The sequence below is a fragment of the Anomaloglossus baeobatrachus genome, chromosome 12, assembly GCF_048569485.1.
Source record: "Anomaloglossus baeobatrachus isolate aAnoBae1 chromosome 12, aAnoBae1.hap1, whole genome shotgun sequence".
NCBI classification, from domain to species: domain Eukaryota; kingdom Metazoa; phylum Chordata; class Amphibia; order Anura; family Aromobatidae; genus Anomaloglossus; species Anomaloglossus baeobatrachus.
Genome location: NC_134364.1, coordinates 98,929,914 through 98,946,288, shown reverse-complemented (window position 1 = coordinate 98,946,288; position 16,375 = coordinate 98,929,914). Strand labels below are relative to the sequence as shown.

At 53.3% G+C, this 16,375-nt stretch overlaps 1 protein-coding gene across 6 annotated transcripts in view; it reads right to left on the bottom strand.

Moving 5' to 3' along the window:
• LOC142258168 (methyltransferase-like protein 25B) overlaps positions 1-16,375 on the bottom strand; it is a 119,951-nt gene that overhangs the window by 102,354 nt on the left and 1,222 nt on the right. For all 6 annotated transcript variants that reach the window (XR_012727718.1, XR_012727715.1, XR_012727716.1 and 3 more), the window contains exon 2: positions 13,610-13,721. Coding sequence is in view for 2 of the 6 variants with exons in the window: in XM_075330662.1 (XP_075186777.1) it covers positions 13,610-13,721 (112 nt within the window). In the remaining 4 variants the exon portion in view is untranslated. The remainder of the gene's footprint in view (positions 1-13,609; positions 13,722-16,375) is intronic.

The following is a 16,375-nucleotide window of genomic DNA, read 5'->3' as shown; positions in this document are numbered from 1 at the left end:
ATTTACGGTAAGTAAACAAAATTCCCTTCTTCTTTGTCGCTCCATTGGGAGACCCAGACAATTGGGACGTCCAAAAGCAGTCCCTGGGTGGGTAAAGTAAAACCTCGTAATAGAGCCGTAAAACGGCCCCTTCCTACAGGTGGGCAACCGCCGCCTGAAGGACTCGCCTACCTAGGCTGGCATCTGCCGAAGCATAGGTATGCACCTGATAGTGTTTCGTGAAAGTGTGCAGGCTCGACCAGGTAGCTGCCTGACACACCTGCTGAGCCGTAGCCTGGTGCCTCAAAGCCCAGGACGCGCCCACGGCTCTGGTAGAATGGGCCCTCAGCCCTGAGGGAACCGGAAGCCCAGAAGATCGGTAAGCTTCGAGAATTGGTTCCTTGATCCACCGAGCCAGGGTTGATTTTGAAGCCTGTGACCCTTTACGCTGGCCAGCGACAAGGACAAAGAGTGCATCCGAGCGGCGCAGGGGCGCCGTACGAGAAATGTAGAGTCTGAGTGCTCTCACCAGATCCAACAAATGCAAATCCCTTTCACATTGGTGAACTGGATGAGGACAAAAAGAGGGTAAGGAGATATCCTGATTGAGATGAAAGGGGGATACCACCTTAGGGAGAAATTCTGGGACCGGACGCAGAACCACCTTGTCCTGGTGAAACACCAGGAAAGGGGCTTTGCATGACAGCGCTGCCAGCTCAGACACTCTCCGAAGTGATGTGACTGCTACTAGGAAGACCACTTTCTGCGAAAGGCGTGAGAGAGAAACATCCTTCATTGGCTCGAAAGGTGGTTTCTGAAGAGCCATCAGCACCCTGTTCAGATCCCAGGGTTCTAACGGCCGCTTGTAAGGAGGGACTATGTGACAAACCCCCTGCAGGAACGTGCGTACCTGTGGAAGTCTGGCTAGGCGCTTCTGAAAAAACACAGAGAGCGCTGAGACTTGTCCCTTAAGGGAGCCGAGCGACAAACCTTTTTCCAATCCGGATTGAAGGAAGGAAAGAAAAGTGGGCAAGGCAAATGGCCAGGGAGAAAAACCCTGATCAGAGCACCAAGATAAGAATATCCTCCACGTCCTGTGGTAGATCTTGGCGGACGTTGGTTTCCTAGCCTGTCTCATAGTGGCAATGACCTCATGAGATAACCCTGAAGACGCTAGGATCCAGGACTCAATGGCCACACAGTCAGGTTGAGGGCCGCAGAATTCAGATGGAAAAACGGCCCTTGAGACAGCAAGTCTGGTCGGTCTGGTAGTGCCCACGGTTGGCCCACCGTGAGATGCCACAGATCCGGGTACCACGACCTCCTCGGCCAGTCTGGAGCGACGAGGATGGCGCGGCAGCAGTCGGACCTGATCTTGCGTAACACTCTGGGCAACAGTGCCAGAGGAGGAAACACATAAGGGAGTTGAAACTGCGACCAATCCTGAACTAAGGCGTCTGCCGCCAGAGCTCTGTGATCTTGAGACCGTGCCATGAATGTCGGGACCTTGTTGTTGTGCCGGGACGCCATTAGGTCGACGTCCGGCATCCCCCAGCGGCAACAGATCTCCTGAAACACGTCCGGGTGAAGGGACCATTCCCCTGCGTCCATGCCCTGGCGACTGAGAAAGTCTGCTTCCCAGTTTTCTACGCCCGGGATGTGAACTGCGGATATGGTGGAGGCTGTGGCTTCCACCCATAGCAGAATCCGCCGGACTTCCAGGGAGGCTTGCCAACTGCGTGTTCCGCCTTGGTGGTTGATGTATGCCACCGCTGTGGAGTTGTCTGACTGAATTCGGATCTGCTTGCCTTCCAGCCACGGCTGGAACGCCTTTAGGGCAAGATACACTGCCCGTATCTCCAGAACATTGATCTGAAGGGAGGACTCTGGCTGAGTCCAAGTACCCTGAGCCCTGTGGTGGAGAAAGACCGCTCCCCACCCTGACAGGCTCGCGTCCGTCGTGACCACAGCCCAGGATGGGGGCAGGAAGGATTTCCCCTTCGACAGAGAAGTGGGAAGAAGCCACCACTGAAGGGAAGCCTTGGCTGCCCGAGAAAGGGTGACGTTCCTGTCGAGGGACGTCGACTTCCTGTCCCATTTGCGGAGAATGTCCCATTGAAGTGGACGCAGACGAAACTGCGCAAAAGAAACTGCCTCCATTGCTGCTACCATCTTCCCTAGGAAGTGCATGAGGCGCCTCAAGGGGTGTGACTGGCCTTGAAGGAGAGATTGCACCCCTGTCTGTAGTGAACGTTGTTTGTCCAGCGGAAGCTTCACTATCGCTGAGAGAGTATGAAACTCCATGCCAAGATATGTCAGTGATTGGGCCGGTGTCAAATTTGACTTTGGAAAATTGATGATCCACCCGAAACTCTGGAGAGTCTCCAGAGCAATGTTCAGGCTGTGTTGGCATGCCACTTGAGAGGGTGCCTTGACAAGCAGATGGTCTAAGTAAGGGATCACCGAGTGTCCCTGAGAGTGCAGAACTGCTACTACTGTTGCCATGACCTTGGTGAAGACCCGTGGGGCTGTCGCCAGGCCGAAAGGCAGTGCCACGAACTGAAGGTGTTCGTCCCCTATGGCGAAACGCAGGAAGCGCTGATGCTCTGGAGCAATCGGTACGTGGAGATAAGCATCTTTGATGTCGATTGATGCTAGGAAATCTCCTTGGGACATTGAGGCGATGACGGAGCGGAGCGATTCCATCCGGAACCGCCTGGTTTTTACGTGTTTGTTGAGCAGTTTTAGGTCCAGAACAGGACGGAAGGATCCGTCCTTTTTCGGCACCACGAACAAGTTGGAGTAAAAACCGTGACCCTGTTGCTGAAAAGGAATCGGCTCGCTCGGGGGGCAGAGATATTCTGAAAAATCGAGTCGGAGGACGAGAGCTGAACTCTATCCTGTAACCGTGAGACAGAATGTCTCTCACCCAACGGTCTTTTACCTGAGGCAGCCAGGCGTCGCAAAAGCGGGAAAGCCTGCCACCGACCGAGGATGCGGTGTGAGGAGGCCGAAAGTCATGAGGAGGCCGCTTTGGGAGCGGTTCCTCCGGCGGTCTTTTTAGGACGTGACTTAGACCGCCATGAATCGGAGTTCCTCTGATCCTTCTGAGGCCTTTTGGACGAGGAGAATTGAGACCTGCCCGCGGACCGAAAGGACCGAAACCTCGATTGTACCTTCCGTTGTTGAGGTCTGTTTGGTTTGGACTGGGGTAAGGATGAGTCCTTTCCCTTAGATTGTTTAATGATTTCATCCAATCGCTCACCAAACAGGCGGTCGCCAGAAAATGGCAAACCGGTTAAGAACTTTTTGGAAGCAGAGTCTGCCTTCCATTCACGTAGCCACATGGCCCTGCGGACTGCCACCGAATTGGCGGATGCTACCGCCGTACGGCTCGCAGAGTCCAGGACAGCATTAATGGCGTTGAGAAGCTGACTCCTCAATTGGAGGAGCTGGGGGAGAAATATCCAACACCTGATTGATGGTCGCTATAAGGTCATTCACTATGGCGTCACCTTCAGGTGTATCTAGGTTGAGAGCGGCCTCAGGATCAGAATCCTGATCTGCTACCTCCGCTTCATCATCCAGAGAGTCCTCCTGCTGAGACCCTGAACAGTGTGATGAAGTCGAGGGAATTTCCCAGCGAGCCCGCTTAGGCGGCCTGGGACTGCAGTCCGTGTCAGAGACCTCACCCTGGGACCTATGGGTCACCCCAGGAGCACTTTGCTGCTCCAACTGAGGGGGGCCTGGGGTCAATGATTCAACAGTGCCCGGGGCCTGAGTCACCGGTCTGGACTGTAAGGCTTCTAGTATCTTAGCAGACCATTTATCCATACTCTCAGACAGTTTGTCAGCAAATACTGCAAACTCCGTCCCTGTCACCTGGACAGTGGTAGCAGGTGGTTCCACCTGAGCCACCAGTAGCAGAGGCTCCGGCTGAGTAAGTGCCACAGGGGCCGAGCATTGCACACAATGAGGGTCGGTGGAACCTGCCGGTAGTATAGCCGCACATGAGGTACAGGTTGCAAAGTAAGCCTGTGCTTTGGCACCCTTGCTTTTTGCGGACGACATGCTGTTGTCTCCTCAAAGTACAATCCAGGAGGGTATATAGCCAAAAATCAACAGTGCGACCGTACAGTGTAAATGTATAGCATATAAGCATATATATATATGTACACTTCGGCACTCAGTGGGGCCAGCAGCTCAGGTGCTGCTTACCGACCGCTCAAAGCGGTTGTGTGATCACCAGATTCCCTGCCTGGGCCTCCCAGAGCCGTGTTGTCTCTCCTCTCCAGCGTCAGAAGTGCTGACAGGAATGGCTGCCGGCGTTCTGTGGGGAGGAGGGGGCCGTGGGCGTGCCCTAGAAAGTGCGGGAATCTGGTGCCCCACTGTGCTGAGTGAGGGGGGAGGAGGATACAAAGTATGCTCCAGCCCTCAGCGCTGACGTCCTGTGCAGCGTCCCGCCCTTCCCCTGACTGGCAGGCCTGGGGGCGGGAATATGCGATACTAGGCCGCAAAAGCCGGGGACTAAAGTTATAAGCGCGGCCGGCAAATAAGCGCGGTCGGCGCGGTAGTCCCCGGCGCACTAACACACCCAGCAGTGCTGCAGTGTGTATGGCACAAGCGCTCATGCGCGGTCCCCCAAGGGGACACAGAGTACCTCACAGTAGCAGGGCCTTGTCCCTGACGATACCCGGCTCCTGTCCAGCAGATTCCCCAGGGGCTGCGGAGGGAGCACGGTCCCCGTGCCTGGAGACCGATTAGGATCCCACTTCACCCAGAGCCCTTAAGGGATGGGGAAGGAAAACAGCATGTGGCTCCTGCCTATGTACCCGCAATGGGTACCTCAACCTTAACAACACCGCCGACCAGAGTGGGGTGAGAAGGGAGCATGCTGGGGGCCCTGTTATGGGCCCTCTTTTCTTCCATCCGACATAGTCAGCAGCTGCTGCTGACTAAGATGTGGAGCTATGCGTGGATGTCAGCCTCCTTCGCACAAAGCATAAAAACTGAGGAGCCCGTGATGCACGGGGGGTGTATAGGCAGAAGGGGAGGGGCTTTACACTTTTAAGTGTAATACTTTGTGTGGCCTCCGGAGGCAGAAGCTATACACCCAATTGTCTGGGTCTCCCAATTGGAGCTAGAAGAAAAGGAATTTACGGTAAGTAAACAAAATTCCCTTCATTCGGAACGGCTGTTTAACCCTTTCCCATATACCCTCAGTGGTTGCTCTCCTAAGGGGCACTTATTGCTTGCAGCATGTCGTCCACAAGGAGCAAAGCCCTTAAGACACAGGTTTTTTTCGCAGCCTGTACCTCTTGTGGGGCTATGTTGCCTGCGGGATCCACCTACCCTCACTGTGATCAATGCTCGACTCCTGCCACGCTTGCTCAGCCGGAGCCCGGGGCACTTGTGGGCCCCTCGGCTCATGTAGATCTCCCTGCTCCTCCTGAGCAGGCTGCAGGGACAGAGTCACCGTCATTGGCCTCTTTCGCTGAGAAACTCTCTCAGTCACTTTCTCAATCCATTGCCCAGTCTATGGACAAATGGTCATCTAAGCTCCTTGAGGCTTTGCAGTCCAGACCGGGCTCTTCACAGGCCCCGGCCCCTGTTAGTTTGTCTCCTCCAGGGCCTTCTCGGTCCGCGCCGCAGCGCGCTCCCAGGATAGCCCCTAGGTCCCAGGCGGAGGACTCCTGCCCGGATCGCAGTCCCAGACCGGCTAAGCGGCCTCGCTGGGACTCTTCCCCGGCCTCCTCATGCTGCTCTGGATCTCAGCTGGAGGACTCTCAGGATGACGAGGCGGACGTGGGAGCTCAGGGCTCCAGGACTCAATGGCCACACAGTCAGGTTGAGAGCCGCAGAATTCAGATGGAAAAACGGCCCTTGAGATAGCAAGTCTGGTTGGTCTGGTAGTGCCCACGGTTGACCGACCGTGAGATGCCAAAGATCCGGGTACCACGACCTCCTTGGCCAGTCTGGAGCGACGAGGATGGCGCGGCGGCAGTCGGCCCTGATCTTGCGTAACACTCTGGGCAACAGTGCCAGCGGGGGAAACCCATAAGGGAGCTGAAACTGCGACCAATCCTGAACTAAGGCGTCTGCCGCCAGAGCTCTGGGATCTTGAGACCGTGCCATGAACATTGGTACCTTGTTGTTGTGCCGGGACGCCATGAGGTCGACGTCCGGCACCCCCCAGCGGCAACAGACCTCCTGAAAACACGTCCGGGTGAAGGGACCATTCCCCTGCGTCCATGCCCTGGCGACTGAGAAAGTCTGCTTCCCAGTTTTCTACGCCCGGGATGTGAACTGCGGATATGGTGGAGGCCGTGGCTTCCACCCACATCAAAATCCGCCGGACTTCCTGGAAGGCTTGCCGACTGCGTGTTTCGCCTTGGTGGTTGATGTAAGCCACCGCTGTGGAGTTGTCCGACTGAATTCGGATCTGCTTGCCTTCCAGCCACTGCTGGAACGCTTTTAGGGCAAGATACACTGCCCTGATCTCCAGAACATTGATCTGAAGGGAGGACTCTTGCTGAGTCCCACGTACCCTGAGCCCTGTGGTGGAGAAAGACTGCTCCCCACCCTGACAGACTCGCGTCCGTCGTGACCACCGCCCAGGATGGGGGTAGGAAGGATTTCCCCTTCGACAATGAAGTGGGAAGAAGCCACCACCGAAGGGAAGCTTTGGCTGCCTGAGAGAGGGAGACGTTCCTGTCGAGGGACGTCGACTTCCTGTCCCATTTGCGTAGGATGTCAGCCTCCTTCGCACAAAGCATAAAAACTGAGGAGCCCGTGATGCACGGGGGGTGTATAGGCAGAAGGGGAGGGGCTTTACACTTTTAAGTGTAATACTTTGTGTGGCCTCCGGAGGCAGAAGCTATACACCCAATTGTCTGGGTCTCCCAATGGAGCGACAAAGAAAAAAAGGATTCTAAGTAGAGTCAAATATGGCAACATTTAACATCGTAGGACTTATTTTTTCTGTCTAGCATGAATGGCACAAAAGTACCGTATGTTTTTAAACTATAAGATGTAATTTTTAGCAATAAATAAAAGTATTGCAGGGGCAGCTTTCTCCTGATACAGCGTCTACCAGACCACAGAGAGATCTGCTCCCTGCTCCTGCCTCACACTGATCGATCTTATCAGGAGAAGAAAAACCAGGGTCTGCACGGAGGCCGCGGGGTCTGCACGGAGGCCGCGGGGTCTGCACGGAGGCCGCGGGGTCTGCACGGAGGCCGCGGGGTCTGCACGGAGGCCGCGGGGTCTGCACGGAGGCCGCGGGGTCTGCACGGAGGCCGCGGGGTCTGCACGGAGGCCGCGGGGTCTGCACGGAGGCCGCACAACCTGAGCAACAGACGGACCTCTCAGGCCATATCAGCCACATGTCGGGAAGGAACTCCAAACTGTGGTAATGTTTAGTGTGAGTAGCAGAGCAACGTACAAGTGAGCAGCACAATCAGAGACTCACACGTTTATATGTGTAGTAGAGTTGCGCAAATGTGTGTGTAGAAGATCCGAGTGTGCGTGTATGGAGCAGATCCACCTGGGCCTGTATGTAGCTGAGCCACGTCTGTGCAGCAGAGCTGAGAGTGAGTGTAGGTGAGCTGAGCGTGTGTGCAGCAGAGTTGTATGTGGATCAGAGCGTCATGCTTGTAGAGCAAAGCTGCATGTGTACCAGAATTGTATTTGTGTAGCAGAGCCACATGTCTGTAGCATAGTGGAGTGTCTGTGTAGCAGAGCCACGTGAGTGTAGCTCAGCTTTGTGTTTGTAGCAGAGCAGTATGTGTGTGTAGTAGTTGTGTGCATGTGTAGCAGTCGCGTGTGTAGCAGAGCCGCACGTGTGTAGCAAGGTTGAGTGTGTGTAGCAGTCGTGTGTGTAGCAGAGTCGAATGTGTGTAGCAGAGCAGTGTGTGTCTAGCAGAGCAGTGTGTGAGTGTAGCAGAGCAGTGTGTGAGTGTAGCACAGTTGTGTGTAGCAGAGCAGTGAGTGTAGTAGAGCATTGTGTGAGTGTAGCAGAGCAGTGTTGTAGCAGAGCAGGGTGTGAGTGTAGCAGAGCAGTGTGAGTGTAGCAGAGCAGTGTGAGTAGCAGAGCAGTGTGTGAGTGTAGCAGAGCAGTGAGTTTAGTAGAGCAGTGTGTGAGTGTAGCAGAGCAGTGAGTGTAGTAGAGCAGTGTGTGAGTGTAGCAGAGCGGTGTTGTAGCAGAGCAGGGTGTGGGTAGCAGAGCAGTGTGTATAGCACAGTTGTGTGTATATACTAGAGCCGCGTATCTGTGTGTGTAGCAGAGCAGAGTGTGAGTGTAGCAAAGCTGTGTTTATATAACAGAGTCATGTGTGTAGCACAGCAGTGTGTGAATGTAGCAGAGCAGTGTGTGAATGTAGCAGAGCAGTGTGTGAGTGTAAAAGAGCCGTATATCTGTATGTGTAGCAGAGCAGTGTGTGAGTGTAGCAGAGCCGTATATCTGTATGTGTAGCAGAGCAGTGTGTGAGTGTAGCAGAGCCGTATATCTGTATGTGTAGCAGAGCAGTGTGTGAGTGTAGCAGAGCCGTATATCTGTATGTGTAGCAGAGCAGTGTGTGAGTGTAGCAGAGTAGTGTGTGTAGCAGAGGTGTGTGTGTGGGTGTGTAGCACAGCTGTGTGTATATAACAGAGCTACGTGTCTGTGTCTGTAGCAGAACAGTGTGTGTTGAAGAGCAGTGTGTGAGTGTAGCACAGCGGTGTGTATATAATAGAGCTGTGTGTGTAGCAGAGCTGTGTGTATATAACAGAACTATGTGTCTATGTGTCTGTAGCAGAGCAATTTGTGAGTGTAGCACAGATGTGTGTATATAACAGAGCCATTTTAAGTATCGCAGAGCAGTGTGTGCGTGTAACAAAGCTGTGTGTGAATGTAGCAGAGCCACATGTATATAAAAGAACCGCGTGTCTGTGTGTGTAGCAGATGAGAAACTGTGGAAAGAAAAGCGCAATAGGGTCTTACCCCAAAAGGGGAGGAAGATATGTAATGAAAACACACTCACCTATAATGGTTGTGCCAGTCACAACCACTATACAGGCATATATAAGATCCAGGTCCAGGCAGCAGTCCCAAAGTTGGCTGATAACAGAGAGTGATAGAAGAAGGGTCTTAATTCCGCGCCAAGGACTCAATGGATCCAGGAAGAGATTAATGCTTCTTTAATAACATGCACAAGTCTACGCGTTTCTGGAGACACAGCTCCCTTCATCAGGACATTGGCAAGAGAACATCCTTTGCCAATTGCCAATTGCACATTGCCATTGCCTCATGAAGGGAGCTGTGTCTCCAGAAACGCGTAGACTTGTGCACGTTATTAAGGCTATGTGCGCACTAGAAATGTGAAGTTTCTCAAGAAAATTTCTTGAGAAACTTCTGCCAGTGAAAGATTTCCGGACCTGCGGAAAAAATCCGCACCAAATCCGCATGCGTTTTTGCCGCAGATTTGCCGCGGATTTACCGCAGGTTTGTCCCTGCAATAAATAATAAAGATAATCGATAGACAGATAATGGATAGAGGGAAAGATGGATAGATGAATAGATAGATAGATAGAGGGATAGATAGATAGAGGGATAGATAGATAGAGGGATAGATAGAGGGATAGATAGATAGAGGGATAGATAGATAGAGGGATAGATAGATAGATAGAGGGATAGATAGAGGGATAGATAGATAGAGGGATAGATAGATAGATAGATAGATAGATAGATAGATAGATAGATAGATAGATAGATAGATAGATAGATAGATAGATAGATAGATAGATAGATAGAGGGATAGATAGAGGGATAGATAGAGGGATAGATAGAGGGATAGATAGAGGGATAGATAGAGGGATAGATAGATAGATAGATAGATAGATAGATAGATAGATAGATAGATAGATAGATAGATAGATAGAGGGATAGATAGAGGGATAGATAGATAGATAGATAGATAGATAGATAGATAGATAGATAGATAGATAGATAGATAGATAGATAGATAGATAGATAGATAGATAGATAGATAGATAGATAGATAAATAGATAGATAGAGGGATAGATAGATAGATGAGAAAAACCTATATAATGTTCCACCTCCCTGCATTTTCTAAGCTGGCACCCTTTAGTGACTTTCATGTGGCTTAGGCTACTTTCACACCTCCGGTTTTTGCTATGCGGCACAATCCGGCACTTTGCATGAAAATCGCAACCGATTTTTTTTGCTGCCGGTTGCGATTTTCCTGCATAGACTTTAATTAGTGCCACATTGTGCCGCATGGCCTTGCGTTCCGTCCGCTTTTTGCCGCATGCGGCAGATGTAGCCGATGCGGCGGCCGGATGGAACGTTGCCTGGCGCGTTTTTTCGTGCGGCAAAAAAAACGCATTGCGCCGCATTCGGCCGATGCGGCGCATTTTTCAATGCATGCCTATGGCGGCCGGATGTGGCGCGATGCGGCAATAACCGCATCCGGCCGCCGCATGCGGTTTTTGCCACTGCGCATGCTCAGTAGCATGCCGCAAGCGGCAAAAACCGGACTGGCCGCACAGGAAAAACTTATGCAAAGGATGCGGTGTTTTCACCGCATCCGTTGCATAGCTTGCACAGCTGGATTGAGCCGCAGAGCTCAAGCCGGATGTGTGAAAGTAGCCTAAAGGGTGCTTAGCCTTGTATTTAGCCATAAAATAAATAAATAAATAATTAAAAAAAAATGACGTGAGGTCCCCCCATTTTTTGTAGCCAGCTAGGGTAAAGCAGACGGCTGCAGCCTGCAGACCACAGCTGTCAACCTCACCTTGGCTGATAATCCAAAACAGTGGGCACCCCACGCTGTTATTTAAAATTATATAAATAATTTAAAACAAAAAACGTGGGGTCCCCCCCATATTGGATCACCAGCCAAGGTAAAGCGGACAGCTGGGGTCTGATATTCTCAGACTAGGGAGGTCCACTGTTATCGGACACTCCCCAGCCTAAAAATAGCAGGCCGCAGCCGCCCCAGAAGTGGCGCATCCATTAGACGTGCCAATCCTGGCGCTTTGCCCCAGCTCATCCCGCGCCCTGGTGCGTTGGCAAACGGGGTAATATATGGGGTTGATGCCAGATGTGTAATGTCACCTGGCATCAAGCCCTGGGGTTGGTGAGGTCAGGCGTCTATCAGATACCCGACATCACCAACCCAGTCAGTAATAATTAAAAAATAGACAACAAAAGTAGTTTTATTTGAAAAAACACTCCCCAAAACATTCCCTCTTTAACCAATTTATTGAAAAGAGCACAATCAATTCCACGTCCGGCGTAATCCAATAAGGGGGGGGGTCACGGCGATCCATACCATAGTCGCTGTCCCAGTCAATGAAGAACAGAATGTTCCCCATTGGCTGGGAGAGCAATGCAGTGACCTGAGCTAACATCAATAGGTCAGCTCAGGTCACTGCAGGGGATGACGAGCGCTGCCATCAGGAGCATAGATGAGATCATTACCTTCTGTGATCATCTCCTGTACTGCTGACGTCAGCGCTGTCACTGACTTATCGCGAGAGCCCGTGACGTCACCGCTAGTGACAGTCTCGGGCCGCTCGCGAGACGGGCATAGACAGCAGTGACCGCGGTGACGTCAGGAGGCAGGAGATCGTCACAGCAGGTAATGATCTCACCTCCTGACAGCAGCGATCGTCATCCCCGCGGCTCCCAGCACTGCAGGATGTCAGTGTCTGCCTGCGCTGCAGCGTGACAGGCTGCTGACACTGCGGGCAGACACTGACACCCTGCAGTGCAGGCAGCCGCGAGGCCGGAGCAGGACACACACTGCACGGGCACCTGGAGGTCGCAAGGAAGTGCTTCTGTGCGGCGTCCAGGGAGTGTGACGTGTGTTTACTCTGCTCCTCTTCCTGGCATAATGACATCGCTTCCTGCAAAACCGCAGGCAGCGATGGGCATTACCGCAGGTAAATCGCGGCTATTCCGGTGGTATACCGCACATCATTGCTACCTGCGGAATACCCCCGGAATACCGCAGGTACCTGCGGAAATTAATGGACATGCACATTTTCTCAAGAAAGTTTCTCGAGAAAATTTTCTCAAGAAATTTTCTTGAGAAAAATCCGCACAGTGCGCACAACTATTTTTTTTTCTCATTGAATTTCATGGGAAATGTCTGCACAAAGATTGCAGACATTTCTCAAGAAATTTCCGGGGCAAATCCGCGGGTAAATCCGCGGGAAAAACGGTCTAGTGCGCACATAGCCTAAAGAAGCATTAATCTCTTCCTGGATCCATTGAGTCCTTGGCGCGGAATTAAGACCCTTTTTCTATCACTCTCTGTTATCATGTGTGTGTAGCAGAGCAGTGTGTGACTGTAGCACAGCTGTGTGTATATAGCAGAGCCGTGTGTGTGTTGAATGTAGCTTGGTTGAGTGTACATGCAACACTGTCGTGAATGTGTGCAGCAGACAGGTATATAAAGTGTGCTGTGAAGCCTCCTGTGTATAATACCCTACTTCCCTCGGGATTCAGTCTTTTCGTCCCCTCTGGCGCTGACTGGGCCTTATGTGATGCCATGATGTTGAGGCCTAGAGGCACCAAAGAGTGGAGAAGATGGAAAACAAAAGAAAAGCCTGAAGCACCAAAACAAGAGAGGGCCAGAGGAGCATGGAGGGGCCAGAAGAGCATGGAGGGGCCAGAAGAGCATGGAGGGGCCAGAAGAGCATGGAGGGAACAGAAGAGCATGGAGGGAACAGAAGAGCATGGAGGGAACAGAAGAGCATGGAGGGAACAGAAGAGCATGGAGGGAACAGAAGAGCATGGAGGGAACAGAAGAGCATGGAGGGAACAGAAGAGCATGGAGGGAACAGAAGAGCATGGAGGGAACAGAAGAGCATGGAGGGAACAGAAGAGCATGGAGGGAACAGAAGAGCATGGAGAGAACAGAAGAGCATGGAGGGAACAGAAGAGCATGGAGGGAACAGAAGAGCATGGAGGGAACAGAAGAGCATGGAGGGAACAGAAGAGCATGGAGGGAACAGAAGAGCATGGAGGGGACAGAAGAGCATGGAGGGGACAGAAGAGCATAGAGGGGACAGAAGAGCATAGAGGGGACAGAAGAGCATAGAGGGGACAGAAGAGCATGGAGGGGACAGAAGAGCATGGAGGGGACAGAAGAGAATGGAGGGGACAGAAGAGCATGGAGGGGACAGAAGAGCATGGAGGGGACAGAAGAGCATGGAGGGAACAGAAGAGCATGGAGGGAACAGAAGAGCATGGAGGGAACAGAAGAGCATGGAGGGGACAGAAGAGTATGAAGTGTGTTATTTTTCTACTCCGTTATTATCCTCTGGGGTCTGGAGAGACAAAAGATAATAAATTTCCCACTACACACCAGGACCATCAGATTCCCTGATCAGCATCAGATCAGCTCCGCTTAGGACTAGATTTTAACAAGTGATTTCCCTCCCGTGGATCACTCCCGGCTCCAGTGCCGCCGCTCCAACAGCCGTGCAGACGGCACCAGCACCAGTAATGGACTGGCACTAGGCCCAGAGGCTGTGGAGCGGATCCCAGGAGGAGGACGCCCTCTGTAAAGAATCCTCCCCAGTGTTATATATTCCCGGTCTGACAGTGGGAATACTTACAATTATGTACGAATCTGTGATGAAGCCGTACAGAGACAGGACGCGAGCGATGTCCCCTGCCAGGAGCTGGTTCTGCTCCAGAGACCTGACCCGTCCCCCGACACCAGACATCCTGGAGAAGAGGAGAAGTCAGAATAAAGAGGACTACAACTCCTATCATCTACTGCTGAGCCGTGTATCTAATCCTATCCTGTGTGATACTGTCTGCTGAGCCATGTATCTAATCCTATCCTGTGTGATACAGTCTGCTGAGCTGTGCATATAATCCTATCCTGTGTGATACTGTCTGCTGAGCTGTGTATCTAATCCCATCCTGTGTGATACTGTCTGCTGAGCCGTGTATCTAATCCTATCCCGTTTGATACTGTCTGCTGAGCTGTGCATCTAATCCTATCCTGTGTGATACTGTCTGCTGAGCTGTGTATCTAATCCTATCCCGTGTGATACTGTCTGCTGAGCTGTGCATCTAATCCTATCCTGTGTGATACTGTCTGCTGAGCTGTGTATCTAATCCTATCCTGTGTGATACTGTCTGCTGAGCCGTGTATCTAATCCTATCCTGTGTGATACTGTCTGCTGAGCTGTGTATCTAATCCTATCCTGTGTGATACTGTCTGCTGAGCTGTGCATCTAATCCTATCCTGTGTGATACTGTCTGCTGAGCCGTGTATCTAATCCTATCCCGTGTGATACTGTCTGCTGAGCCATGTATCTAATGCTATCCCGTGTGATACTGTCTGCTGAGCCATGTATCTAATCCTATCCCGTGTGATACTGTCTGCTGAGCCATGTATCTAATCCTATCCCGTGTGATACTGTCTGCTGAGCTATGTATCTCATCCTCTGCTGTGTGATACTGTCTGCTGAGCTGTGAATCTATTTCTATAATGTGGGACATAAACATGTGCCCCCTATGACACTGATAAGATACAATGATACGGCCGTTGCTATATTGGCGCACCTGCAATAGGCTAAGCAGCCATATTGGTACACCTGCGGTCGGCTGAGCCGTCACCTCAGTACACTTGCTGAGCTGCCACCTTGGTGCACCTGCCGTTGGCTGAGCCGCCACCTTGGTGCACCTGCGGTAGGCTGAGCCGCCACCTTGGTGCGCCTGCAGTAGGCTGAGCCACCACCTTGGTGCGCCTGCGGTAGGCTGAGCCGCCACCTTGGCTGAGCCACCACCTTGGTGCACCTGCGGTAGGCTGAGCCGCCACCTTGGTGCACCTGCGGTAGGCTGAGCCGCCACCTTGGTACAGCTGCGGTAGGCTGAGCCGCCACCTTGGTACAGCTGCGGTAGGCTGAGCCGCCACCTTGGTACACCTGCGGTAGGCTGAGCCGCCACCTTGGTACACCTGCGGTAGGCTGAGCCGCCACCTTGGTACACCTGCGGTAGGCTGAGCCGCCATCTGTGTACACCTACGATAGGCTGAGCCGCCATCTTGGTACACCTGCGGTAGGCTGAGCCGCCATCTTGGTACACTTGCTGAGCCGTCAGCTTGGTACACCTGCGGTAGGCTGAGCCGCCTTCTTGGTACACCTGCGGTAGGCTGAGCCGCCTTCTTGGTACACCTGCGGTAGGCTGAGCCGCCTTCTTGGTACACCTGCGGTAGGCTGAGCCGCCTTCTTGGTACACCTGCGGTAGGCTGAGCCGCCTTCTTGGTACACCTGCGGTAGGCTGAGCCGCCATCTTGGTACACCTGCAGTAGGCTGAGCCGTCACCTCGGTACACTTGCTGAGCCGCCATCTTGGTACACCTGCGGTAGGCTGAGCCGCCATCTTGGTACACCTGCGGTAGGCTGAGCCACCTTCCTGGTACACCTGCGGTAGGCTGAGCCGCCATCTTGATGCACCTGCGGTAGGCTGAGCCGCCATCTTGATGCACCTGCGGTAGGCTGAGCCGCCACCTTGGTGCACCTGCGGTAGGCTGAGCCGCCACCTTGGTGCACCTGCGGTAGGCTGAGCCGCCATCTTGGTGCACCTGCGGTAGGCTGAGCCGCCATCTTGGTACACCTGCGGTAGGCTGAGCCACCTTCCTGGTACACCTGCGGTAGGCTGAGCCGCCATCTTGATGCACCTGCGGTAGGCTGAGCCGCCATCTTGATGCACCTGCGGTAGGCTGAGCCGCCACCTTAATGCACCTGCGGTAGGCTGAGCCGCCACCTTGGTGCACCTGCGGTAGGCTGAGCCGCCACCTTGGTGCACCTGCGGTAGGCTGAGCCGCCACCTTGGTACACCTGCGGTAGGCTGAGCCGCCTTCTTGGTACACCTGCGGTAGGCTGAGCCGCCATCTTGGTACACCTGCGGTAGGCTGAGCCGCCATCTTGGTACACCTGCGGTAGGCTGAGCCGCCATCTTGGTACACCTGCGGTAGGCTGAGCCGCCATCTTGGTACACCTGCGGTAGGCTGAGCCGCCATCTTGGTACACCTGCGGTAGGCTGAGCCGCCATCTTGGTACACCTGCGGTAGGCTGAGCCGCCATCTTGGTACACCTGCGGTAGGCTGAGCCGCCTTCTTGGTGCACCTGCGGTAGGCTGAGCCGCCATCTTGGTGCACTTGCGATAGGCTCAGCCGCCACCTCGGTGCACCTGCGATAGGCTCAGCCGCCACCTCGGTGCACCTGCGATAGGCTCAGCCGCCACCTCGGTGCACCTGCGATAGGCTCAGCCGCCACCTCGGTGCACCTGCGATAGGCTCAGCCGCCATCTCGGTGCACCTGCGATAGGCTCAGCCGCCACCTCGGTGCACCTGCGATAGGCTCAGCC